General features: G+C 40.2%; 1 protein-coding gene across 1 annotated transcript; it reads left to right on the top strand.

Moving 5' to 3' along the window:
- Positions 1-1,351: 1,351 nt before the first annotated feature.
- LOC143879926 (eukaryotic translation initiation factor 3 subunit F-like) lies at positions 1,352-24,893 on the top strand. The gene is made up of 6 exons (XM_077382622.1): positions 1,352-1,702; positions 14,727-14,806; positions 21,965-22,194; positions 23,891-24,012; positions 24,100-24,213; positions 24,328-24,893. Exons 1-6 carry the CDS (start codon positions 1,481-1,483, stop codon positions 24,415-24,417), a joined length of 858 nt encoding a protein of 285 aa, XP_077238737.1. The 5' UTR covers positions 1,352-1,480; the 3' UTR covers positions 24,418-24,893.
- The last annotated feature ends 1,464 nt before the right edge of the window (positions 24,894-26,357 follow it).

Here is a 26,357-nt window from a genome sequence, read left to right on the forward strand (position 1 = left end):
GAGGAGTAAAAAATGAGTAAAAAAAGACGGCCGGTCCGCTTCTTCTCTTGTCTCTTAGCTACAATTTTGAAGAAATCCCAGATTCTAACACCTGCTTATCCAAACGCCCCCTTAATTTCCTACTCAAATTCTACTTCTTATCCCACTAAAATTAAAAGACTTTTACTGCTGCTGCCGCTACTACTACTACTATTTTAACTAGAACTCCTCATTCTAGTGGGACCCAAAGACTAATACCCACGTGAGCTCCACACAATTTGTTGCTATATCTATCTCTTGGTTGAGTGCCCTTTATTGGAAAGTTTAGCCGTTTAGGTAGTCCTATTTTCTAAAAGGGAAAAATACACTTCAACTTAACCCCTAATGTTTAAAAAGTTACAAGTAGACCCCCTATGGTTTAGGTAGTCCTAATTTCTAAAATATGGGAGGATCCGCTACTCTCTTGCTGACGGGAAGAAGGGCGAGGAGTAAAAAATGAGTAAAAAACGACGGCCGGTCCGCTTCTTCTCTTGTCTCTTAGCTACAATTTTGAAGAAATCCCGGATTCTAAAACCCGCTTATCCAAACGCCCCCTTAATTTCCTACTCAAACTCTACTTCTTATCCCACTAAAATTAAAAGACTTTTACTGCCACTGCCGCTACTACTACTACTATTTTAACTAGAACTCCTCATTTGAGTGGGACCCAAAGACTAATACCCACGTGAGCTCCACACAATTTGTCACTATATCTATCTCTTGGTTTTGTGCCCTTTATTGGAGGGTTTAGCCGTTTAGGTAGTCCTAATTTCTAAAAGGGAAAAATACACTTCAACTTAACCCCTAATGTTTAAAAAGTTACAAGCAGACCCCCTGTGGTTTCAATTTGTGCAAGGTAGACCCCCTCAGTTGACGGTTCATCCACAGATTGAAGGGTTAGGATGATCCTATGGAGCTGATTTTTTGAACAAACCATATCTATGTCAAGGCCCATCAAATGAACGCTTTAGATCATCCAAAACAATGTGGGTCCACTGTGTTTTTGGTAGTGGGCCCAAACCCCATACCCGAATCTAAACACCATAAAAAACACAGTGGGCCCACATTATTTGGATGATCCAAAGCGTTCATTTGATGGGCCTGACATAGATAGGGTGTGCCAAAAAATCAGTTCCATAGGATCATCCTAAATTCCTAACTCTTCAATCGGACGAACCGTCAATTCTGAGGGGGTCTACGTTACACAAATTGAAACCACAGTGGGTCTAAGTGTATTTTTCCCTTCCTAGAACGTCGAAGGGTTTTTAGTGTGAGGCCATCACGTGCCACGGAAGCGCCACACTTCTACGGCTTACATTAGCAAACCTGGCGCAAGATTAGATTGCCAAGCTCGCTAGTTCTTCTTTCCCTTTTACGCCTCAGAACTAAAACCTACGCCTATTTCTTCTTTTAGAACTAAACCCTAACCCTAATTCTTCTGCGAGTGAGAAAGCGAGCGAAAATGGCAGCCAGCGATCAGACCGTTTTACAGTTCTTTCCATCGACAACGAGTTTGTCTGCGAAAGTTCATCCCGTTGTTGTCTTTAGCATATGTGATTGCTACGTGAGGCGCCAAGATCAAGCAGAAAGAGTTATTGGAACTCTGCTCGGTTCGATTTTACCAGACGGAACTGTTGATATTAGAAATTCGTATGCTGTTCCTCACAATGAATCGTCCGATCAGGTATTCTTCTCTTATTCTTGATTTGGAATCCTTTTTATTTTCCTGTTCTAGAGGTTGGGGATTGTTATAATTTCAAAATCTAGACATCGTTAGAATTGTAGTTTCTTTGTACCTTTTGTTGTGTTTTCTATGTGGATGTGGGAAAACTTGAGGCAGAATTTTAAGAATTGCCAAAATCTTGTCAGGGTTTTTGGGGTGAAATTTGATTTAGGTGGAACTGAGATCGATTCTCAGTATGAAGTGAAAGGCCTCTGAAATTTTTATTGTGTTGTCTATGTGGATGTGGGAAAACTTGGCGGGGACTTTTAAGAATCGCCGAAATCTTGCTAGGGTTGTGAAATTTGATTTGGACGAGGCTGAGGTTGATTTTCAGTAGGAAGTGAAAAGGTGGAGTTTGGGGTGCTATGAGAGCATGGGAAGTTGATGATAAGGGGAGGGAGTTGGATGTGAGGACAATGATGGGGAAGTCTTTGGCTGTTTTTCATGTTTCCAGCCAAATATTCCTTATAAAATGCCTCAGGCTCCTTAGCTGCCCGCTGTTATGTTTCAGAGGTTCGCTTTTGTCTCTAGGTAAATGAGGTCTATGCTGGACGATTTCCTATTGCCCTAGGGGTGCAACTGGGGTTGGGTTAAAGCCAACCCGAACCCAACCCGAAACTCTAAACTGTTGACCCGACCCAACTCTCAAACTCGGGTCGGGTTAAACCCAACCCGAAACTGTCAACCCGACCCAACCCGACTCTCAACCTGATGAAGGCCAACCCGACCCAACCCGAAAAATTAATATCTCAACCCAAACCCGACTTGAACCCGACCCGATTTCTCAATTCGGGTCGGGTTGAGTCGGGTTGGGTTGGGTTGACCCAGTTGTGGTGATATCTTTCCCCTTTAGGTTTTTTTTTGTTCTAAAAAAACAAAACACAAAAATGGTAATTTTTTTAAATGTCAGGTTTTGTTGCGGTTTGGTACCTCAACCCGAACCCGACCCGACTCAAACACAATCCAACCTGTGATTTTTTTGGGTTGAACCCGGCCCAAGTTGCGCCCCTATCTTGCCCACACCTTTTCACCTGAATTAAGCAGAGCTATAGGAGAGTAAATCTTGTGATTGTAGTGATCAAAGACTTGATCGTTAAATCTATAATGCTCTAAACTATTGTGTCTCCCAAAGTAGATGTGCCCAAGTGCATTCTGTTTTCATTCACAGACCATGGCAAAGCAATATTTGCTAACAGTCTGATCAACAAAAGCTTTCCTCTTACGGTAATTAGATGCCGCCGACTAGGACCACCGTGACAATGCCATTGAAAGACTAATGATGTAAGGGAATCAGAATCAGAAACAAACACGGTTAAAGAAAGGGATGGAAACAGCTGTTACATAGTAGGTGTTCAAAACCAGAACAAAACCAGTTTGGATTCTGTCACAACAGAAATAGAATAGAAAATACCTGCCCTTGTCTCCGATCACATTCACGAGAGCCCCGTGTCGTTGACATCCCAGATGACTGCTAGGGAGACATGGTCCTTAATCGGGCCTGGGGTCATATATGTCTTTGACCCTGGAGGATATTTTCACTTAGTGGGTTGGTGGGGAACTCGAGATCGAGCTCTTTCAAGATGGGGAGTGTGATGCTGGAGCATCCCTTGGAATCTCTACATTGGCCTTTCGATGCTCATAATAAATCCAAGCAGCATTCCAGCCCACATTTTAAAGAGGACAGAAGTTAGAATGTAGTTTTAACACAGAACCTTTCTTCTCCCTTCAACTTAGGGTTTCATACTTTCATCTCTTTCTTTCTTTGAATCGCCGAAGGCAAAGAAAATGGGATTTGCGCAAGAAGCTAAGGGAGATCAGACATTTCGGAATCGGATGAAAGGAAATGGGATACCCAGCACAAATTTATAGCCTAGTAAAGTTTCTCAAAGCCCACGATAAGCCCGTCGATCCTCAATGCTTGGTGTAGCCGGAAGCACGAAGAACGCATCGAGGTTGAACACTGCCAAACACCAGTTGGAATAAGGCCTGTTGAATCAAAAGAACCAAGGCTTGAATATGGAAGTTCACGGGTTTCGATCCTCGCCGAAAGATGGAAGCGAATCTCTTCGGTGATTATCGGTTGGGGCGTATATTGTCGGTAGATTCTCTGAGTTGGTTGTTCGTGGAGTGGGGTTTAGCGGCCGGAGAGGCCCTCTTAGGGAGGTGGTGTTTGGTTCCCCTACTCTGGGTGTTTCTGCCAGTTCAGCCATTATTCCTTCCCATTCAGAATCGGTTCCTGAAGTCTCTGTTGCAGAGTCTTCTTCTTCATAAACATCAAGTTCATCGAGCTCATCTTCAGATTCTTCGAGATCCTCTTCTGAATCTTCGACATTTTCTTCTGTTTCGAGCTCTGTCTCAGAGTCGTCACTGCTTTCGGTGCCGGATTCTGGTGGGTCTTCACAAAGGAGTGGCCTACACATTTTCTGAAGTTGTGGGGTGGGTGGATTTCTTTCTGAACTAAGAAGAATGGTAGAGGGAAGGGTGACAGAGTTTGTGCTCGGAAGGTATAGAGGGGTCTCTTCAGGTGTGGCGACAGGCCCTAATAAAATTCCCTTAGGAGGTGAATATGTCGAAAACTCTTGGGTTATCGTGGAGAATAAGTGGGCCAAACGCGTTGCAAGGATTTCCAGGCGTCGTTCGGAGGGCGGTTTGGGAGATTGGAGATATGGGTTTAGGAATTTCCAAAAAAGAAAGATCTATTGGGAGTGTAAGAAAATTTGGTCCAAGTTGGATTATAATTTTCTCCCTGTCCAGTCTAGGGCTGCCTTGGAAGGAGGTCAGAAGAAGGAGAGCAAAAAGGTGGAGGCAATCCTGGCAGAAAGTCTCTTTGTATCGAGAGACCAGCCTTTTGAGCCTCAGACTTCTGAGGGAGTGAGTTTCAATCTGGAAGTGGTTCCCTTACAGTCTATTAGTAATGCTGAGTTAGGATTTGGGGTAGAGTTTTTCCCAGGTGGCTAGGGGACTTAAAGGGTATGGAACGGTGGTTGAGAAGTAGGAAGCGTATTAACTGTGAAGTTATTGTGTATAAAATTGCAGAGCTGGAGATTCTGATTTCTTCACAGGTGGGGGTGGATAGACATAAGCTCATGAATGTATGGATTAATGCAATAAATTCACCATTTATCATCGAGCTTTCATTATGGGATCAGAAGTTCGGTTCCGAGGGGCGTATCTGTTGGTGGAGCATCGAAGGAGTGCCACCTCAGGCGTGGTGTGAGGAGAATTTCCGTCAGATTGGGGAAAAGGTCGATAAAGTGGTGGAAATGGGTAAATCCTGTGAAGCTGGACAGGGTTACTCCATTGCTCGGGTGCGAATTTCTGTTGTCGGAAGTTTAGGAAAGGAGTTGGCTATCCAAATTTCTCTGGATGGAGCCGTCAGATGGGTGCGAGCTTCAAAGGAGGAGGAAAAAGGGAGGATGGATCCTGAAGAACTTAGCTATAGTAGTGAGGGTGTAGTTGGTGATGAGAATATTGTGAGGAATCTCTCGGAGAATGCGAGCTCTCCTGACCGCAGAGTTTCGGGGGAGGAGGAGGAGCTTGTGACCGGAGCAGAGAGTACCAGTGCTGAGGCGGTTCCGGTGGAAAAGTTGGCTCATGATAGAAAAATGGGCTATCATACGCTGCATGGGGTGCAAGATAGCGCAGAGACATATGGCGGAAGTTTTGAATTTCAAAATGGTCTATCTCCTGTAGGTTACAGATGGCGAAGCGTCTGTGGAGTGAGTTCTGTTCATTCTGACTTAATGGGCCCCACCTTTCATGTGAACAGCTTTTTCGATATTATTAAAGCTCTCTCTCCAAGTCCTTCTCACATCTCTGAGACGTCTTATCATCAGGATTCGGATCTCGATCCCTCTTCTCGAGAGGCAAGGGATATGGGTTTTTTACCACCTGTTGCAGAATCTGGTTATTTTGCCGAGGCCCATTTATGTGAAGATGGGCTTGGTGGGTCCAGTCGTAATGGGCCTGGTTTAAAAAGTAACAATAAAGTTTGGTCAGAATCAGCCTTTCCAGATAGCTATGCAAGTTTGGAGCGCTCAGACTCTCTCAGTTTCAGTCGGGATTTCCTGGAAGTTGAAGGAGGGGATTGTTTATCCCTTTCTCACTCGTCGTCCTCATTGAAAGTCAGAACTCTGAGAATAGAGCGTATTTCTGTAGGTTGGAGGTCGGCGGCTGGTGTTTCGAGAGCTGCTCTGGCTGAAGTTGCTTCTCATCTTAACTTCGATGTGGATCTGGAGGATGAGAACATCTCGAAGGAAGAAAGGAGTATCATCGGGAGCAGTACCCAATGAGGTTGTGGTGCGGATGAGGAAATACTTCAGAAGGTTGGTGATCAGACTCACCTGGATGGTTCGAGCTTTTGTATGCGTGGTGGAGCTCTGAGCTTAGTGATCGAGGGGTTCGACGATTTTCGGGCTATTCATAAATCAGGGAAGCCAGCTGTGGTTATCAGAGTGATTAGTCTTGGTAATTCTGAGCTGGAGCAATTCCGGTTGCCATCCTTTTCTAACGTGTCCATAGAATCAAAAAGCCGCTTGCCTCGTCCTTGTGATAATCCGAAGTTGCAGGTTTTCGGAAAAGGATCAAAGAAAAAATCTCCAAGATATCCTAGTCCAAAGAAGATATGTCAAAGGGAAACCTTTCTTGTTTCAGAAGTTTTGGCAAAGGAAGTTATTCCTGATATATTAGGTAAGGGGTTGAGATCCATGAGGGCTTCTTTGGAAATAGATGAAGTTTCTCCGGGTGATCCGGGAGGCGGCAAATTAAATGAGGAAAGTGATGATTATGTTGGTCATATTTTGGGGGTTAGTGAGGAGCTGGGTGTGGTTTATGCAGGTCCAGAGGAAGATTTTATTTCTGAAATTCAAGCAGCTGAGATGAGAGATTCAGTGATCAAGGAGTCTTTACGCAAGGGGGCCGGCAAAGGGGTTGGAGAGTCTTCAAGAAGGAAAGATAGAGAATTACAGAAGCTAAAAATCGATTTAAAATATTCGCGAGAAGTGGCATTGGACGGCGACTCTGTGGATTAGGCGAGAAGAATTCCTAGTGGTAGGAGGGGGAAGCGATCAGCAAAATCTAGTGCGTCATGAAAATCCTTTCATGGAATGTAAACGGCCTGAATCATCAGGAGAAGTGAATTCACGTGAAGGAGTTGGTTCGAAAGCTAAATCCGGATCTTATTTGCTTACAGGAAACAAAAATGGAGGTTGTAAATCGAAGTGTCGTGCTAGGTTTGGGAGTGCCAGCGGGTTGGGACTTTTCTTTTGTGGGATCATCTGGAGCCTCGGGTGGGATTTTAGTATCATGGAATGAAATGTCCGGAGACTCCAGGATGTCTGGAGGGGTAGGTTCTCTTTGTCGGTGGTTTTAAAAAAGGAGGACAATTCGATGTGGTTGTTTTCAAGGGTTTATGGATCAGTTCTTAGAGCTGAAAAAAGTCTATTTTGGGAAGAATTGGAGAAGGTTAGGGAATTTTGGTCCATTCCTTGGTGTATTGGGGGGGACTTCAATGAGGTTAAAGAAGCGGGAGAACGAATGGGCTGTGAGAGATCTAACTTAAACATAAAAGCGTTTGCGGAGTTCATTGCAAAATTTGAACTCCTTGATATATCTATGTCGAGAGCTTGTTTTACTTGGTCTAGAGGCCCTTGCAGAAGTAGGCTGGATAGATTCCTTGTCAGTGCCGAGTGGATGGTTTTGGTTCCCGAGAGTTTTTCTAGAGCTCTGGTGCATTCGGTCTCGGATCATTGCCCTCTCCTTCTGGATCCGCGTCTAGAGTCTTGGGGACCTCCTCCTTTTAGGTTCGAATTGGCTTGGCTTAAATATCCAGATATGGAGGAGCGATTGGGTAATTGGTGGTCGTCGTGTAATGTGGATGGTCCTGCGGATGTGGTAATTGGGAAAAAACTTAGATTTGTTAAGCATAAACTAAAAGCCTGGGTTAAGGATCAACATCATCTGAATCAGGGTAGGAAGGTGTGGTTGGAAAACCGTTTAAAAAAACTGTTAGCTTTGGAGGAATGTGGGTTGAGCTCAGAGGTCGAATGGGAAGAGTTGGGAAAACTCAAGCAAGAACACAAAGGGTTGCTGTTGCGGGAAGAGATTTCTTGTAGGCAAAAATCAAGGGTGAAATGGTTGAAGGAGGGAGATAAGAATACAGCATACTTTCACGCGATGGCTAGTGCTAGAAAAAGATCGAATAGAATCGAGTCTATTTCTGTGAATGGAATTATGCTGAATTCTAAGGAAGAGGTTTCCTCGGCTATTGTTGAATTTTATGCTAAGTTATATGCTTCAGAAGGAAGTTTACGGCCTATTCCTGAGGGAGTGGAGTTCAATAGTTTAGATCTGGAAGACAGTGCGAGGTTGGAACAACCTTTTGCGGAAGAGGAAATTGCGAAAGTCTTGTTCTCGATTCCCAAAGACGAAGCTCCTGGTCCGGATGGTTTCTGCCTAGCTTTCTTCCAATCTTGTTGGCCGGTTGTTAAAAGTGATATCCTTCGGTTCTTCAAGGAGTTCTATGAAGGTTTGGGTCTTGATAGGATCACAGGGGCTACCTTTATAACCCTAATTCCCAAAGTTAGAGGGGCATCCAGGGTGTCTGATTTTCGTCCAATCAGTCTGGTTGGATGCCTGTACAAGGTGTTGGCCAAGGTGTTAGCTGACAGGATTAAAGTTGTGCTCCCATTGGTAATATCAGATAGTCAGAGTGCTTTTGTTAGTAAGAGGCAAATCCTGGATTGTTCTTTAATTGCGAATGAAGTCATTGAATCATATTCAATAAGTGGATCCGGGGGAGTGATATGTAAGCTAGACATGGAGAAAGCCTATGATAGAGTGGACTGGGAGGGTCTGGATTATCTGTTAGGGAGAATGGGGTTCGGAAACCGATGGAGAGGTTGGATGAGGCAATGCATTTCATCGGCATGGTTTTCGGTCCTGGTAAATGGGTCGCCAAAAGGTTTTTTTAAGTCCTCCAGAGGGTTAAGGCAAGGGGATCCTCTCTCTCCCTTTCTTTTTGTAATTATTGCGGAGACCCTCAATCGGCTGATGGTCAAAGGAAGCAGTAAGGGGCTGTTGGAGGGCTTTATCATTGGTCGTGACAGAGTTGAAGTGTCGCTCTTGCAATTTGCTGATGATACCATTTTGTTCAGTGCCCATGATAGAGTGAAGATTTTAAATCTGAAGGCTCTGATTAGATGCTATGAGTTGATTACCGGGCAACGTTCAAATTTCCAGAAATCCAGTTTGTTTGCTATGAATATGCCTTTATCAGTAGCTATAGATTTTGCAAAGGGATGGGATGCAGGTTAGAGACTTTACCTTCATTGTATCTTGGGCTCCCTTTGGGGGTTGGAAAGCCGAGAAAAGAACTCTGGACTCATATTGTAGAAAGAATAGAAAGAAGGTTGGAAACCTGGAAAAGAAATCTTGTGTCTAAGGGTGGTCGATTAGTGTTAGTCAAGGCAGTTTTGGCGAACATACCTGTATATTATTTGTCATTATTTAGCTGCCCGGTGAGTGTAATTTTGAAAATTGAAAAGATCCAAAGAAGATTTTTGTGGGGTGGGTCAAATTTGAAAGGAGGAATCCCTCTAGTAAAGTGGAAAAAGGTTTGTGTTCCTATAAAAAATGGAGGGCTGGGGATCCGGCGGTTGAAAGAGTTCAATCGTGCTCTTTTGGGTAAATGGTTATGGCGTTTTGGTGTGGAACAATCTTCGCTCTGGGTAAAAGTTATAGGGAGCAAGTATGGATTCTTACAAGGTAATTGGTGTTCGGATGATAAGTATGGGAAGAAAGGAGGGACCATGTGGCGTAATATTTTGAGTCTCAAGCAAAAATTTGAGACGAGAATTCGGTTTAAAGTATACATAGGAGATCGTATCAAATTTTGGTTGGATTCATGGTGTTCCGCCGAACCTCTGGCTGTGCTTTTCTCTAGGTTGTTTTCCGTGGCCATGGTCAAAGAAGTGATGGTTTCTGAGTGCTTCGAGAGAATTCACAATAAGGTGGTTTGGTCCCCATGTTTCAGAAGAAATTTTTTTGATCGAGAATTACCGGATATCTCTCAGTTGCTTCATCTCATTGAGGGGTGTTATATAAAAAGAAGAGGGGTGGACAAACGGATCTAGATTTGGAACTCTTCTGGCCTCTTTTCCGTCAAATCTTTTTATTTTCATATAATGCCTGCTTTTGGATTCCCTAGTTTTGCTGCTGTTTGGAAGTTTATGGGCCCCCCATCCGTCTCTTTTTTCAGCTGGGCAGTGTGTAACGGGAGGATTCAGACCATTGATTTTCTAAGAAAAAGGGGTATGTGCCTGGTGAATCATTGCTCGCTTTGTCTGGAGGATGGGGAATCGATCGACCACCTCTTCATTCATTGCAAAGTATCAAGGGCGATTTGGGATTTCATATTGGTCAGGTTTGGCATTTGTTGAGTCTTCCCCAAATCCATAGCAGATCTATTTTCGAGTTGGGAGTTTGTGCCTTGGAAGAAAAAAGGTAAGGTGCTCTGGAGGTTATGTTTGATAGCATTGTGGTGGGTCATTTGGAAAGAACGAAACTCGAGAGTCTTCGAAGGAACGGCAAAGTCAGCGTATTGGTTATATAATAAACTAATAGCGTTAGTTATTTTTTGGGTAAAAAGCATCCCTATGCTTAATTTCGTCTCAGCTTTCGACCTTTGGGAGGGATGGAGCATCGTGTGCTCTGAAGGGTTGAGAAGAGAGGAGAAGTCTGAAATGGGAAGCCCCACCTGAAGGTTATATTAAACTAAATTTTGATGGGTCCTCTCTTGGGAATCCGGGTCCAGCTGGGATCGGAGGGCTTTATAGGGACTCCCGAGGGGGAGTTTTGTGGGCTTTTGTAGGTCCCATTGGAATAACTGATTCATCTGAAGCGGAAGTAAGGGCTGCATATCAGGGGATAAAGCGTTTAACTGTTGATTCTTATGACAGGGCAATTGTGGAAGGAGACTCTTCAAATGTAATCGGTTGGTTATCGGGGAGAGTGGATCCTCCGTGGAGATTCTTAAGTTTCTTTGAGGAAATTCACGATCTTATTGCAGAATCATCTATGGTTTGTAAGCATGTTAGGCGCGAAGCAAATGGGGAGGCGGATTCCCTCGCTAGATCTGGTGTTCTCAAAGAGGGTTTGGAGTGGTTTGATTTCCTTCCTCCGTGAGAAGAGTGTGTTGTCTTGCTGTCTACATTTCTGTTTTTGTTTTTATTAAATATTTATGTATTCTCTTTGTATCTCTGGTGGTCCATCTCGGCCCGTCTTCTTTAATATATAATCATTTCAAAAAAAATGAAAAATAAATCCACACAGCAGATTAGGGTCATTGACACAGTAAACAGGTCAAGGAGAGAGAAAAATAAGCAAGGAATGCTTTTGTTGGTGGGGAAGGGGGGGAGCAAGAACAGTGCTGACGACAATGTCAAAACCACTCACAGTAGGTTGATGTCTGTAGCCTTGAGGAAAGGAAAAATTAGAAGGGAGAAAGAAAGAGAAGAAGCAGATGTAGACGAAGAAGAAAGACTAGAATTTGAAAAAACAATGGAAAGAAGTCAAGGCAAACCTATTCGTGACATGGAGATCAAGAGGAAGGGAGAGGAAGGAGATAGACACCCAAGGAGTCAACCTTAGGGTTCAAGGAATCCACCTAGAGTGCACTCATACACCAAGAATCCACTCTGTGAAGGCTAAAGCTTCAATCCATTCATAAGAAATTTGTGTGCGTGGATGTTACATGGCCCTTCTCCTTAAATAGAAAAATCAACAACTAAACAAAGTAAAACTATACTAAAACTCTTAAGTGAATCCCAATTAGATCCAATAAATTAAAGGAAACTAATAAGTCTAATATTATAACTGACTTGAATAACTTGAAGCAATCAAAGTCATACTTAAACAAACTACTAAAATCCTAGTAAGACTTGTCTTCAAACCTGACATGGGACTTAAGTTGTATGTGGGATGGACCCCACTAACTCGTGGAGTGGGCCCCACCAATGATCGTGGTCTCTTTGGCCTTCCTTATTGGTAGATGGCCACACCATTTTTCCCTGGATTGAAAGCATTCATATCCGGTGAATGGATGGAAACATATTCTTCAGAGAGGTATCTGTTGTTGGTGTCCTCATCATTTCACCAAAAACTTGTGATAACCACCATGTTTCATAGAAACAAGCTTATCATCTAATATATCTTCTATTCCCTCTTTTTTTCGGACACAATAATATTCTTCTCACGGCCATTAAAAAATAATAATAATAATAATAATAATAATAATAATAATATTCTTCTCACTATCTACCTCGTCCGTATGGTGGCCATGGTAAATACTAAGGTCTTCGACATTGAAAACGCTACTGATACCCATATCCTCAGATACCCACTCCTTGAATCTTCTAAGTATTCTCTTTGGGTATGCTTGGATGCAAGGACTTCAGAAGTAGAAGTTAAGTAGAAGAAAAATCCATAAAAAAAAGTAAAGTAGAAGAAAAGTGAAAGTAATATTAACTTAAAATTAAATTAAAAGTAAAATTGTGTTTTCATATGATGTCCGGTTAAGGGTGTCAATTTTGGCTCGGGCTCGGAAGCTTGCTTGAGCTCGGCTCGAATCCTTAACGAGCCGAGCCGAGCCGGCTGGCCAGGCTTGTTAAGCTTAACGAGCAAAGCCCGAGTTAGGCTAGGCTCGGCTCGGCTCTGCTCGTTAAGAATTTAATATATTTAAATATATATATTATATATTAATATATACACTAAAAGGGTTGTCTAGGGAGTGAAAGGGGGAGGCAAAATATGTCACTTCTTTTTTGGAACCCCATTTGTTACTTGGACCACCCCCCGCAGTGTAAAAAGAGTAGTAAAAAAACAGTAGATAGGGCTGTCCAGGGAAGATGAGGGGTGTGAAATTAATATAATTCAAGCTCGATAAGGCTCGCGAGCCTGGCCGAGCCGAGCCTGGTTTGAGCCCGAGCCGAGCTTTTGAGCTTAACGAGCCGAGCCGAGCCGAGCCTGGCCAAGCTCGGCTCGGCTCGTTTACACCCCTATGTCCGGTTGTAATGGAAAAGTAATTGGAAAATTAGAATTGAGTGTGGCAGGATGGAAAAGGAAAATAAATGGAAAATGTAGGCCATCCAAAAAAGTAAATGTTGGCCAAGCAATAGGCAGACCTCACACGGATAGTGAGTTGCCTGTAGATGGACCTAACGAGATATATGTGCCTAAGCTAACAACAGATGCATCTTTTTTTAATGATAAGATCGATAAGATCAAGATGCATCTTCTCATCAAAGAGAAACAAAGTCACATGTTATAATCCAAATAATTGACTTGAGTAGCATCAATGCGATTGGATGTAAAGAAGATAGTAACCTGCTTTCTGCAGTTGTAAAATTTGCTTTAGAGGACTCTTCTATCCATGCCATAAAAGACCTGACCATGGGTCCTTCACTGGTGGCAACCTTGCAACAAAAGCATTCCACGGTGGGTAACCACAACCCACTTCCATGGACACGGCCATCCATGTGTAGACAGGTATACCTTTGAAAGTGACATAAATAACCAGAAGTATTACCATAAACCAACAGATGGAAAATACACAGCAGACGTGCATACGTCCATTAACAAATTCAAATCAAATTTACACATTTTTGGATATGAATTAATTGTAGATTGACAAGGAAATTACTGACACTTGAAATGATTGAGGAAGCCTAAAAATTTATATTTCAGGTACTGTTGAGTGCATGTCTGATTGGTAGTACAAAAATAACGCTATGTCATCCACATGCATGGCATGAACTAAAAGAAGGAATTCATGAGAAGAGCAACAAAGTGCACTTACACTGGAGCATCTAAAGGGACATTAGCCATGTGCTTCTGCTCATCTAACCACCTATTAAAACATGAGAATTTAACACTGGAAGATGAAGAAATAAGCTTGAACAAGTTTTGTTTCTCACTTTTTTTTTGAAAAAGAAGTTTTGTTTCTCAATGTCGACTCATTTGAAGTCTTAATTCTAGTCAGCGAGTTTTAAAACATGGGCTACATGATTGAGGGCATCGCCACTAGGGCAAAGTGTGAAGGTTTAACTTCATACAATTGTATGAAGAATACCATTGGATACTTCACAAGATGCAGGCAATGAACATCATTGTTGTCTAAGTCAAATTAACTAACTCGGTGTTACTTGGCATTTATTCGAGTCATCATGTATCATCCCTTTCACATCCTAGATGCAATATTATCCAAATAACCTAGTTGAGTCAATAGCTGTACAACTCACCACATTAATAAGGCGGTCCATCACCTCATCATCTGAATCTCAACTAGATTCCCTACCAGCCCTGTGATTCATCTCATCCTATGGATATCAACCAAATACATCTATTAGTCTGGGGTTTGATCATCCAAATAACCTAGTTGAGTCAATAGCTGTACAACTCACCACATTAATAAGGCGGTCCATCACCTCATCATCTGAATCTCAACTAGATTCCCTACGAGCCCCGTGATCCATCTCATCCTATGGATATCAACCAAATACATCTATTAGTCTGGGGTTTGATTATTGTTGTGGAAGTACCAGAATGGTATGCCAGTGATATTGACCAAATTGTTTCAACGTGGAACAGCTATCAATTCTAGTACTCTTGTACCACCTCAAATTTGTGATGAATAACCACAATTGTTTCAAATAACCCACATAAAAATTAAAAGGATAGACTTGTGCATGAAAATGTGGGAAATGGGGTGAACATTCTCATAAAATAGTTAAAAGGCGACAAATGCTCCAACATGGACTCTATTGAATCTCTCTTCATGAAGTTTATTAAGTGCAGCTCAATTATTATTTTCTTTAAATCTTTAATATTTCTACTATTGCAACTTTGTACAAATGAAAATTTGTTTAGGAAAAACTATTTGGGGACTTTTTTGTTGTTAAACATTGTTTTTAATGACACTTGGATACAGGTTGCGTTGGATATCGATTACCATCATAACATGTTCTTGTCTCACCAAAAAGTGAACCCAAAGGAAGTTATTGTTGGATGGTGAGGGGGCATTATTTTAATTAATTGCTTGATTCTGTTTTGATGTTGATTAAATTTTACACATCCTGATAAATGGGATTCTTTTCATGAACATGTAGTTGACATGCTATTTGACTGTGTTGCCATCTAAAATTGCAATTCAGAGGTCTTCATCCTTCAATTTTTTAGATTTTTTTTGTGTGATTGACTTGTCTAGCTTTGGTAGAGAGATTATGATGTTTCAAGGCTCAGTTTGAAGTTTCTATTTTCTTACTTGAGAAGCTCTGATAGAAACTTGCTTTGCTTAGATTCAATATATGTTTTCAAATACTGTCTCTTCAAATAGGTTCTAATTTATTTTGATTTTATGTGTGTAGCCTTTATTGACGGTTGATTTCTATGGATTCTCATTGTTTTTGTGTTGGTGTCCTTCAATGTTACGGAATTCCTAAGCACTAGGTGCCTCTCCTTTGGGTAGTATGAATTCTTGGTTTTCGTAGAGTTCATCTTTTTTTTATTATGATTCATTTTAAGATGTTAAGGTACTGTGTTTAGCTATATATATATATATATATATATATATATATATATATATATATATATATACACACACACACACACACACTAGTTAAAAACCCCGTGCGATGCACGGGCCGACAAAGAACTGTACGGACCACATCATAGGTTGATCCAAACCGTCCATGTGATGGAACACAACATAAATAGGTTGTGCCCCAAAAATTATTTCCATAGGCTGATCCTAGCCCTCCAATCTATAGAGGTTTCCATAATATGTTGTTCCTCTTAAATCGGATGGTTAAGATCACCCTATAGATTTTTTATTAAAAAAGCATAAAGGAGGGGGGTAAGATTGAAATTATGTGGCTTTATAGGTTGATCCAAACCGTCTATGTGATGGAACACAACATCAATCGGTTGTGCCCGTAAAATCATTTCTATAGGTTGATCCTAGCCCTCCAATCAATATAGGCTGATCCTAGCCCTCCAATCGATAGAGGTTTCCATAATTGTTGTTCCTCTTTAGGTGCCCGGAATTCGTCAATATTTTGCAAGCGTCCTGCATGAGTAATATAAAGTAGTTCTTTCGTCATTATCATATGTCTTTACCTCCTCTTGGTATTTTTTTTTGTAATTGTCATAGACAGGTACCCTGTGTCGGTACTTTTCGTATGTAGATTACGATTTTACCCTCACATAGTATGTACAGATATGTGGGGAGGGCAAAAAACGGTAAAAATCATCCACACTGACGTGTTAAATGAACAAAAATTCTCCCTTTTCTCTTCTGCTATATAGTATTAGACTAGTAAAAAACCCCGTGTGATGCACGGGCCGACAAAGAACTGTACGGACCACATCATAGGTTGATCCAAACCGTCCATGTGATGGAACACAACATAAATAGGTTGTGCCCCAAAAATCATTTTCATAGGCTGATCCTGACCCTCCAATCTATAGAGGTTTCCATAATATGTTGTTCCTCTTAAATCGGATGGTTAAAATCACCTTATAGATTTTTTATTAAAAAAGCATAAAGGAGGGGGGTAAGATTGAAATTATGTGGCTTTATAGGTTGATCCAAACCGTCCATGTGATGGAACACAACATCAATCGGTTGTGCCCGTAAAATCATTTCCATAGGTTGATCCTAGCCCTCCAATCGACAGAGGTTTCCATAATTGTTGTTCCTCTTCAGGTGCCCAGAATCCGTCAATATTTTGCAAGTGTCCTGGATGAGTAATATGAAGTAGTTCTTTCATCATTGTCATATGTCTTTACCTCTTCTTGGTAGTTTTTTTTCGTAATTGTCATAGACAGGAACCCGTGTCGGTACTTTTCGTATGCAGATTATGATTTTACCCTCTCATAGATAGTGTGTACAGATATGTGGGGAGGGCAAAAAACGGTAAAAATCACCCACGTTGGCGTGTTAAATGGACAATAATTCTCCCTTTTCGCTTCTGCTATATAGTATTAGATATATATATATATATATATATATATATATATATAAAGAGAGAGAGAGAGAGAGAGAGAGAGGTTACTGAGGTTAACCTCATATAGCTTATATGAGGTGGCGCTTACAAAACATAAGGGGCCCACATTGTTAGGATGATCCAAAGCATTCATTTGAAAGGCCCATCATAGATAGGGTGTGTACAAAAAATCAGCTCCGTTGGATCATCCTAACCCATCCAAAAGTGGAGGGCAAAATGGATACACTTTTTGCCTAAAATCTGCCCATTTTTTCCTCCACTTTTGGAGGGGTTAGGATGATCCAATGGAGCTGATTTTTGGTACACACCCTATCTATGATGGGGCCTTGCAAATGAATGGTTTGGATGATCCAAAGAATTCATTTGCTAGGCCCTCACATAGATAGGGTGTGCCCAAAAAATCAACTTCATAGGATCATCCTAACCCTTCCATTTGTGGAGGTTGAAATGGATGGGTGAGGATGATCCTATGGACCTGATTTTTTGTAGGCACCATATCCATCTAAGGGCCTTTCAAATGAGTGGTTTGGATTACCCCAAACAAAGTGGGCCCCTTATATTTTTAAGCGCCACCTCATATAAGCTATATGAGGTGACACCTTAGGAACTCTATTCTCTCTCTCTCTCTCTCTCTCTCTCTCTCTCTCTATATATATATATATATATATATATATATATATATATATATATATATATATATATATATATATAGAGAGAGAGAGAGAGAGAGAGAGAGAGAGGTCTTCCTACTCTGCAACTTAGAGAAGCTATCTGCGTTGTAGTGAAACGCTCCTTTCAATTGGCGCTTATAGCGGGGCCCCATTACGTTTTAACGTTTTCAACTTTAAAAAAGACAGTCGAGCCCCCCTAAATTACACTAACGTTTAAAAATTGACATTCGTATCCTTTTGAAAAAATATCACTCGAGTCCCAAACCTCTAAATCATAAATACAGAAAATGAAAAAGAAAAAAAAAGTAGATCCATAACAAAGAAGTCGACCCAGTTTTATTAGAAGCTATCAGAATCATACTTGCACAAGATAAAAGAAGCAATCAAAGGAAAAGATTTCAGATCTTATATCATAAGAAAGCATGAGTGAAAATACAGAGTAGTGGGAAAAAGATCGAGAATGGAAACAAAATCAAAGAATAAAATAGAAACCTGAAGAATAAGAAAAAGAAAGTAGAGAAACTTGAAGACAAGGAGGAAGTTCAGGCTTGTAAAGAGCTTGGTGCTTTTGCAGATCTAAGAGAGAAAGGGGAACCACAAAGAGAGTGAGAACCAGCGAAACCCAAAAAAAAAAAAACCCTATCTGGCGAGGAGAGAGACGAACCAGAGAGAGGGTGTGAGGAGAACTAGCGAAACCCCCAAAAAAAAAAACCTAGCTTTTTTAGTTTTGTAAACTCTCCAGAGAGAGAGAGAGAGAGAGAGAGACGATACTTTTTTACAAGGATACGAATGTCTTTTTTTAAAACGTTAGTGCAATCTAGGGGGGCTCGACTGTCTTTTTTAAAGTAGTTGTAAAAGTTAAAACGTAATGGGGGGCCCGCTATAAGCGCCAATTGAAAGGAGCGTTTCACTACAACGCAGATAACTTCTCTAAACTTCTCCCAAAATTCTATGAGAATTAGACATCACTTTTTTTAACAAAGGCACCCTTTCAACCCACATATTTTCAATCCTACACCCTCCTTTATGCTTTTTAACAAAGGCACCCATTAAAGCCACATAATTTCAATCCTACCCCCCCCTCCTTTATGCTTTTTTAATTATGGAAATCTCTATAACAATGAAGCACGGATACAGGTACGGGGTGCGGGTATGACACGATACGGGTACGTGGATACGTGATTTTTTTTTTTTAAAAGGATACGGGTACGTTGGGGGTACACTGAATATAATATATTTTTATATTTTATTATATATTTATAAAAATAAAAAAATAAATATTTTGTTAAAAAATTCAAACAATTTAATTGCAGAACAATCAAATAACAATAACATCACCAAAATCTAATATTACTTCACCAAAATCTAATATTACTTCTAAGTTAGGTTTTTATTTATGGTATATATATATATATATATATATATATATTATAGATATTTTGATATATTCAACCCCCCTTTTGTTAATTGGGACAGCCCCTCTGTTGTAAATCTGTAATTTTCGATTTAATTTGAACCGGGAGCACACCCGATACGTACACAAACCCGGGTGCGTATCCGGTACCCACCCAAAGAGTACCCAAGAGCACCCGCACCCGCACCCGATACGCACTAGACACGGGTACGTGGGCCTCCAGAGAGTACCCGTGCTTCTTAGCTCTATAGATTGGAGTGCTAGGATCAGCCTATGGAAATGATTTTACGGGCACAACCTATTGATGTCGTGTTCCATCACATGGACGGTTTGGATCAACCTATGATGTGGTCTGTACAGTTCTTTGTTGGCCCGTGCATCGCACGGGGTTTTTTACTAGTATATATATATGTGTGTGTGTGTGTGTGAGTGAGAAAATGGTTCCTGCAAACGTGTGCAAGTAAGTACAAATGGCAGGGTTAGGATGATCCAATGGGGCTGATTTTTAAGCCACACCCTATCCATGGAAGGGCCTTTGAAGTGAATGCTTTGGACCCCCAAATAATGTGAGCCCCCACCCTGTTTCTGCACTCGTGTGCAGGAACCCTCTCCCCTCTCTCTCTCTCTCTCTCTCTCTCTATATATATATATATATATATATATATATATATGAAAGTGTCTCTAGTCTGCCGACTAGAGATCATTCTCTACTCCTCCATCCCAAAACACATGGGTCCCACATTTTTTGTGGTGATCTAAAGCATTCATTTGATAGGCCCCATCATAGAGAGGGTGTCCACAAAAAATCAGCTCCATAGGATCATCCCAACCCTGCGATTTGTGGAGCTAAAAAATGGACAGATTTGTCGCGGTTTATAGCCATCCATTTTAAGCTCCACAAATCGTAGGGTTGGGATGATCCTATGGAGCTGATTTTTTGTGGACACCCTCTCTATGATGGGCCTATCAAATGAATCCTTTAGATCACCACAAAAAAGTGTGAGACCCATGTGTTTTTGGTCGACGGACTAGAGAATGATCTCTAGTCGGTAGACTAGAGACACTTTCCTCTCTCTCTCTCTCTCTCTCTCTCTCTCTCTCTCTCTCTCTCTCTCTCTATATATATATATATATATATATATATATATATATATATATATATATATATATCTGAGGTAGAGTTTTTATATAGTGCATCTCCGATGTTGTAGACGTCCATTTTAAACCTCCACAAATCAACACTTACCATGATCCTATGAAGATGATTTCTTAAGTACACCCTATCCATGTTAGGTCCTATAGAATCAATATCTAACATAACCCAAACAACATAGGCAACCACCCTATCTAAAAACTCTACCTCAGAAATTCTATCTGAGCTTGAGCTCAGAAACCATTTACTATATATATATATATATATATATATATATATATATATATATATATCAGTGATATACAAACCAATTATCAACCTTGGGACTATTATGGTTCATGAGTCCATGATTTTTCTTGGAGAAACATGACGCACTAGGTTGATTTAGTTCTATCATCGATTGCCCTTGTACTTGTTTCTAGTACTAATGCTTTTCTTATTGATGTTAGGAATAGAATTTGACATTATTATTGAAAAAATATATAGCATCTCCTAATGATCACAAATCGCTCAGAATCTCGAATTAACGGCATAGAGGTTCTGATAGCTTACTAAACCTATAGTTCTTTCATGCACCATAATTAGCAAGATTCCATTTTACACCTTTATTTCTGGGCCATGGAACACTCGCACTATGTCAGGCTCGATGAATGTCAAAATAGGTCACCATGTATGAACAACAGTATTCGTGTGCGTAGGGCGTGGGGTTTTATTAGGCCAGTCAATAAGAGCTGGTCCAATGGTGGAAAAGTGACTAAGGTTGTATCCAGTGAAGATTATGGACATTCCTACTGACATCTATTGCATTAACATGGAAAGAGAAAAAGTATGACTCAGAAGGATTAGAACAATGTCAAATGTCTACTCCTTTGAGGGCTGGTGTATGAATGGTATCAAGGTAAAGGATGGTGTTTTAAGGTGGGGGTTACTTCTTTCAAGATCAAATGTTGTTGAAGAACTTCGTTGTGAACCTCTAAAAAAATCATGTTCAACATCTGTTATTTTCTTTCGGCATTCATAATATAACTACTTTCACCACCACATCATGTATAAGCCTTGGGCACCGAATGGCTGAATAACGCCAAGACTGAAGAACGCAATGAGTGAATGTTGTATAAACTTTGCACCTAGTTATAGCTCTGTGGAGCAAGGATCATCGTATTTATCACAAGTTCTATTGACAACATCTACTACTAATTCTGCAACCTAAATGTCAGAAGCCATCTGGGCTTTTGTGCTGTAGTTTTATTTTCTTTTTGCTGTTGTGTTTTTGCTTTTCTTTGTTGTATCGACCATCTGGTCTCGTTTTTCGTTTTCATTTCAATTAAATTTGCTGCCATTCAAAATAAAATAAATGAATGTGTAGAACTTTTTGAGAAGGGGGAATATATTGATATTTAAGCTTTAGGAATAATTGATGAATGAATGGATTTATGAATGTGTATGCCACGCTGGAGTGGTTATGTGTATGTCATGCTGGAGTGGTTGGATGTGCTTAGTTTACTTTCAAAAATTAGAATCCTGCTTAATGTAGGGTGAAGAGTGGTTGATATATGAATTAGTTGTGAAAGAATGTAGTGTTGCATAAACAAATGGAAATTATTTCCAGTGAAGGGACATTTTGGAATTTATTGCAAGAACCTTTCAATGTATTGAATTAGTTTGTCTTATTCTGATCTGCCATATTTCTTATATTTTATTGGTGCGAATGTGCAAATAATGTTGTAGATCTGTGGATATTGTTCTTTTAAATAATTTTTTAGCTTGTATGTTTGCTGTTAAACTCAAAAAGAATTATTTTATTTATTTATTATTATCATCTGTGAGAATTGTTCATAATCAGTTGGCTTTGTATACCGTTGTGTTGATATTCTTTAATGTTCATCAATCTAATGTGCTACTATGCCACTGTACTGTTTGCAGGTATTCAACAGGCTTTGGTGTTTCAGGGGGGAGTGCATTGATCCATGAATTTTATGCAAGAGAAGTAGCAAACCCCGTTCACTTGACCGTCGATACAGGATTCAGGAATGGGGAGGCAACTATCAAAGCTTATGTATCTGTTAATTTGTCTCTTGGAGACCGGCAGCTCGCTGCACAATTTCATGAAATTCCTCTGGATCTCCGGATGATTGAAGCAGAACGAGTTGGCTGTATGTATTTTAACTACACAAAATTTTGCTTTAACCGTTTGCTGAAAAGCATGAGAGACTTATGCATTGTGTTGACACCAAAACGCATGCCCTTGTCAGACATGGATACAAGGAGGGAGACCTAGTGACCACATGCCTATACATCCTTACTGTTTTATGAAGAACATGGGAATTGATATCTACACCTCTTGTTTTAATAGTGACACACCATCCTTCATTTTACACTCCTCTAACTGTTAAAATCTGGTACAATTCTTAAACTGTTATCAGTGACCAATCAAAAGAGTGTTTTATAGAGTAGTGCCATTGTCAAAAGAAGGGAGTGCAGATATCATTTTCTGAAGATATATTATATAATTGCAAAATATAAGAAAAGTAACCATTCAATATCACACGCATATATATGTATAAGAACAGTTTGTGCGTATTTTTCCAACGAAGCACAAGTACAAGTGGTGTCCATATGTTTGCTTAGTGATCAAATCCATTCATCTAGTAGATCCCAGAGTGGATGAGTAATGAACCAAAGGATGCCTATATTGGACAACCCTAACACTCTTGTTTGTAGAATTTTCTCCAAAATTTAATTTTAGCTTTTTGATCCGTCCGTTCCATAGCTTATATTATGGACGGCTAGTATCTTTCGTTGGAGAAGATTTTTGGTGCATGGACTACATGCGAACTGTGGTGCGGACAATCAATGAACGGTTAGATTTTAGCAGCAGGAATCCTGCCTCATGGGTACCACTCCCGCACCCGAACCCCGATTCGGCGCTTCTTAGGAAGGAGCGACCGAGGAGCTTGTCAAACCCTACTGATGATGCTATTCTCTTTACACCACCTTCTCGTATTACACCCATGACTTGTTCTTTTGATGCATGAAGCACATAAAATGGGAATTTCTTAGGAGATTCATCCCACCTTGAGAGAAACATGAAAATATTTGATCTTTTGAAATTTATTTAATCTTTACATAAACGCTCCCAACCTTGGACTCTTCTAGAGCCCACGCTTCCCCGCCCCACCCCTCCACCCGCTTCGTGCTTCTAAGGGTTTAGATCATTGAAGATGCCTAGGAATTTGCCACTTTTTTTCTTGCTTGACATCATAGAATCTCTTAAAAAGAGGTCCGGACAAGGGTTTATTTGTCACCCTGCTCAGTTGTTACAGGCAGTCTCGTTTTAGGAAATAAAGAAGCCGAGAAGGCTAGGTTACGAAATAAAGAAAGTGAAAGAGGGTGAGAGGACTAGTGTTTGTTTACTGGATGAATCATTGAAAATGAGGCGGAGAGAGGTGGAGGAAAGGGAAGGAATAAGAAATTAGAAGAAAGAAAAGGATTTGGGCGAAGGAAGGTGGAGAAAAAGGAAGAAATGAAAAATAACGATGAGAAGAAGAATTCTGTGTCATGTCTTTTTATCACCCTCTTATATTTTGCCCTGTATATTCCAAAGTAGCCAGAGTCTTACCTTAATGTTTATGTTGGTTGTTATGTTCCATATTTTCTGTTTGTGGCTGCATTCCTACATTGGTTTAAGTTGTTTTGTAACTCTCCAATGCTAGTGTTACTTTCTCTGCCAGGTTTGATATTGCATTGAGAACTTGGTTTTGTGACAGTAGCTATTATATCACTTTTTATCCATCTATAAGCTTTCAGGTAGGTTATGGTCTTACAGGGCAAACTCGGTTTTTGTGACAGTTGACATTCTAAAGAAGACAATTGTGGACAAGCTCCCTAATGACTTGGAAGGAATGGAAGCTTCAATGGAGAGACTGCTTGCTTTGTTTGATGATGTTTACAAATACGTAGATGATGTTGTGGTGAGAGACTCAACTTTTCCCTCTACGCTCAGTTTTTTTCATCAAATCCTTTTTAATCTGATATAGATATAACCATTTTATTCCCAGGAAGGGCGTGTAGCTCCAGACAACAGTATTGGGAGATTCATCACTGACACTGTAGCCTCAATTCCAAAAATGCCCCCTGCTGTCTTTGATAAGCTCTTGAATGACAGATTACAGGTAATGAATTCTCATGGTTCCTTTTTTTCCTTTTTGTGTGGTTTTTGTCGAGGTTATTAGATTTCAACTTCTATATTCAATTATCTTTGCTTAAGTTTTCTCTGTTCTTTCTAGGACCACTTGCTACTGCTATATCTGTCAAGCCTAACAAGGACACAACTCAGCTTAGCAGAGAAGCTGAACACTGCTTCTCAGATCCTGTAAGTTATAGAAGGCCTCTTAAGAGAAAGGAAGTAGTTGAGACTTGAGACCTCATTGTCTTTGGAGTGTGTTTTTTTAGTAGTATCGGTCGATAACATAACTGAGTTCTGGAAGAAGGCTTTTCTGTTCTTGCAGAAGATTTTGTAATCATTTATTTGCAAGCTTCTTGAGATGATGATTTTTTTACGGTTTTGAATAGGAAGCAAGACCTAATTCCAGTTTCAACAGGATCATAAGCAAAGTGTAGATATTTTTTTATTTTTCCAGCTTAATGTCTGGCTTAAGAGAGTTTTATTGGTAAAATGGCGTTAATTTGTTAAAATCAAGATATGCTAGGTAATATTCGCACCACATGGACTAACCAGTTCGTTCAATATGTGGACTGTCTCTGATGTATGACACTATCATGAAAAGATCAGGAGAATGAACAAAAAATGAACGGGGGAACAAGAACACGTTCATGATTTTTTTTTCTCAAATTTATTATTGAAATTTGTTTCTCAGATGTTGTGATTTCGATCTAATTGCACCTGAAAAACTTGAGTTATTAACGCATAGATCCTGATGCATGTATGAACTAGACGAACATCGAACTCATATTTAGTGGACTAATTTCTGTGCAATCATATTTTGATAATGGCAGTATTCACTTTGTTTTGTAATGGCATTGAAAAACTAATTTACAAAGTATAAACCAAATTTTGTAGCGAGATTATCAAAATACTTAGTGTGGATGTCGATCCCTTGGGTAGACAACCACCCTTGGGTTAATCCTAATGATAAATTTTTGGGTAACAGACATTTATATGTAAACGAGACCATTGTTCTTGTAGGCTTAATTAATAAGGGTTAGTTGCAGACTTGCAGGTGGGTGGATCTTTTTCTTTTTCTGTCTCTTGATTGGACTCAGGAAAGGTGGGGCACATATATCGCATAGAAAGATAAGAGTGGCAACTGGCAAGATGGCTTCCTAATTGGGTTTAGGTTTAAGGTTTTGGTTTTGGGCTTAGGTTTAAGGTTTGAGTTTGTTTTTACTATTGGTTTAGGGTAAGGGCAGAGGGTTTTGGGTTTTCATACTTCGCTAATAGGAGCTTAAAAAGAAATGCTCGTCTTGTGGGACTGAACAGATTCCCCTCCGGCATCTGGGCATGTCGATTGCATGATTTTACCTCGACGGGGTACCAAAATTGGCCCAACATCTAATTTATCCGATGCATCACACCAAGGCTCTGTTTCTTTCCACATAAAAATTCAAATTTTACACCCATTTTTTGTCTACAGATGTCTTCGGGACTTGAACCTTTGTTAAATATCAATATGCAGAGTTCAAAATCTGAAGTCTTTAAAAAAGCCAAGTAACTGTGTTTGACAGGCCTAGTCATTATGTCAACATACAACAACATCATACATATTTGACTACTCGCGGTTAGCACTTTTCCGCCTTGGGCTTAATCTCTTAGGTTTAACTAGCACTATAAATTTTAATCCAAACCTCACATGATGAAGATCTGCTCTCAGAATAATTTAATGGGTCTATCCAGTATAAAACGTTGATAAATCAACTAGCATCAATAAATTGAAATTCCGCTGCTAAACGGGAGATACAATGCATAAAACTATCAATCAAGGGAAAAAAACAGTTGCTTGATATTTTGGCTCATCATGCCTAAGTCGTAGGACTGCCTCTCCCCACTCAAGAAACCGTTTTTTCCCTTGAAATCTCTAGCCACTTCGATTAGATCGACTATTTTTAATGGTAATAGGCTTTCATCCTCCTCTGATGCAGTGAGATATTGCGAAACAACCAATTACTCCCAAAAGCTTTAGCTGTTGGAGAAGGCGTTATTTAATCTTTTATACTTTAACAATCCCCCATCACGTGTGGCCCTTATTTTTAGGTTTGGCCTACATGTGGCACATTAAATGTAGATTTTTAATTTCAA

This window comes from Tasmannia lanceolata, unplaced genomic scaffold (genome assembly GCF_043159265.1).
Source record: "Tasmannia lanceolata isolate RefF3 unplaced genomic scaffold, GAP_Taslan_0.1 ptg000006l, whole genome shotgun sequence".
Classification (NCBI taxonomy): domain Eukaryota; kingdom Viridiplantae; phylum Streptophyta; class Magnoliopsida; order Canellales; family Winteraceae; genus Tasmannia; species Tasmannia lanceolata.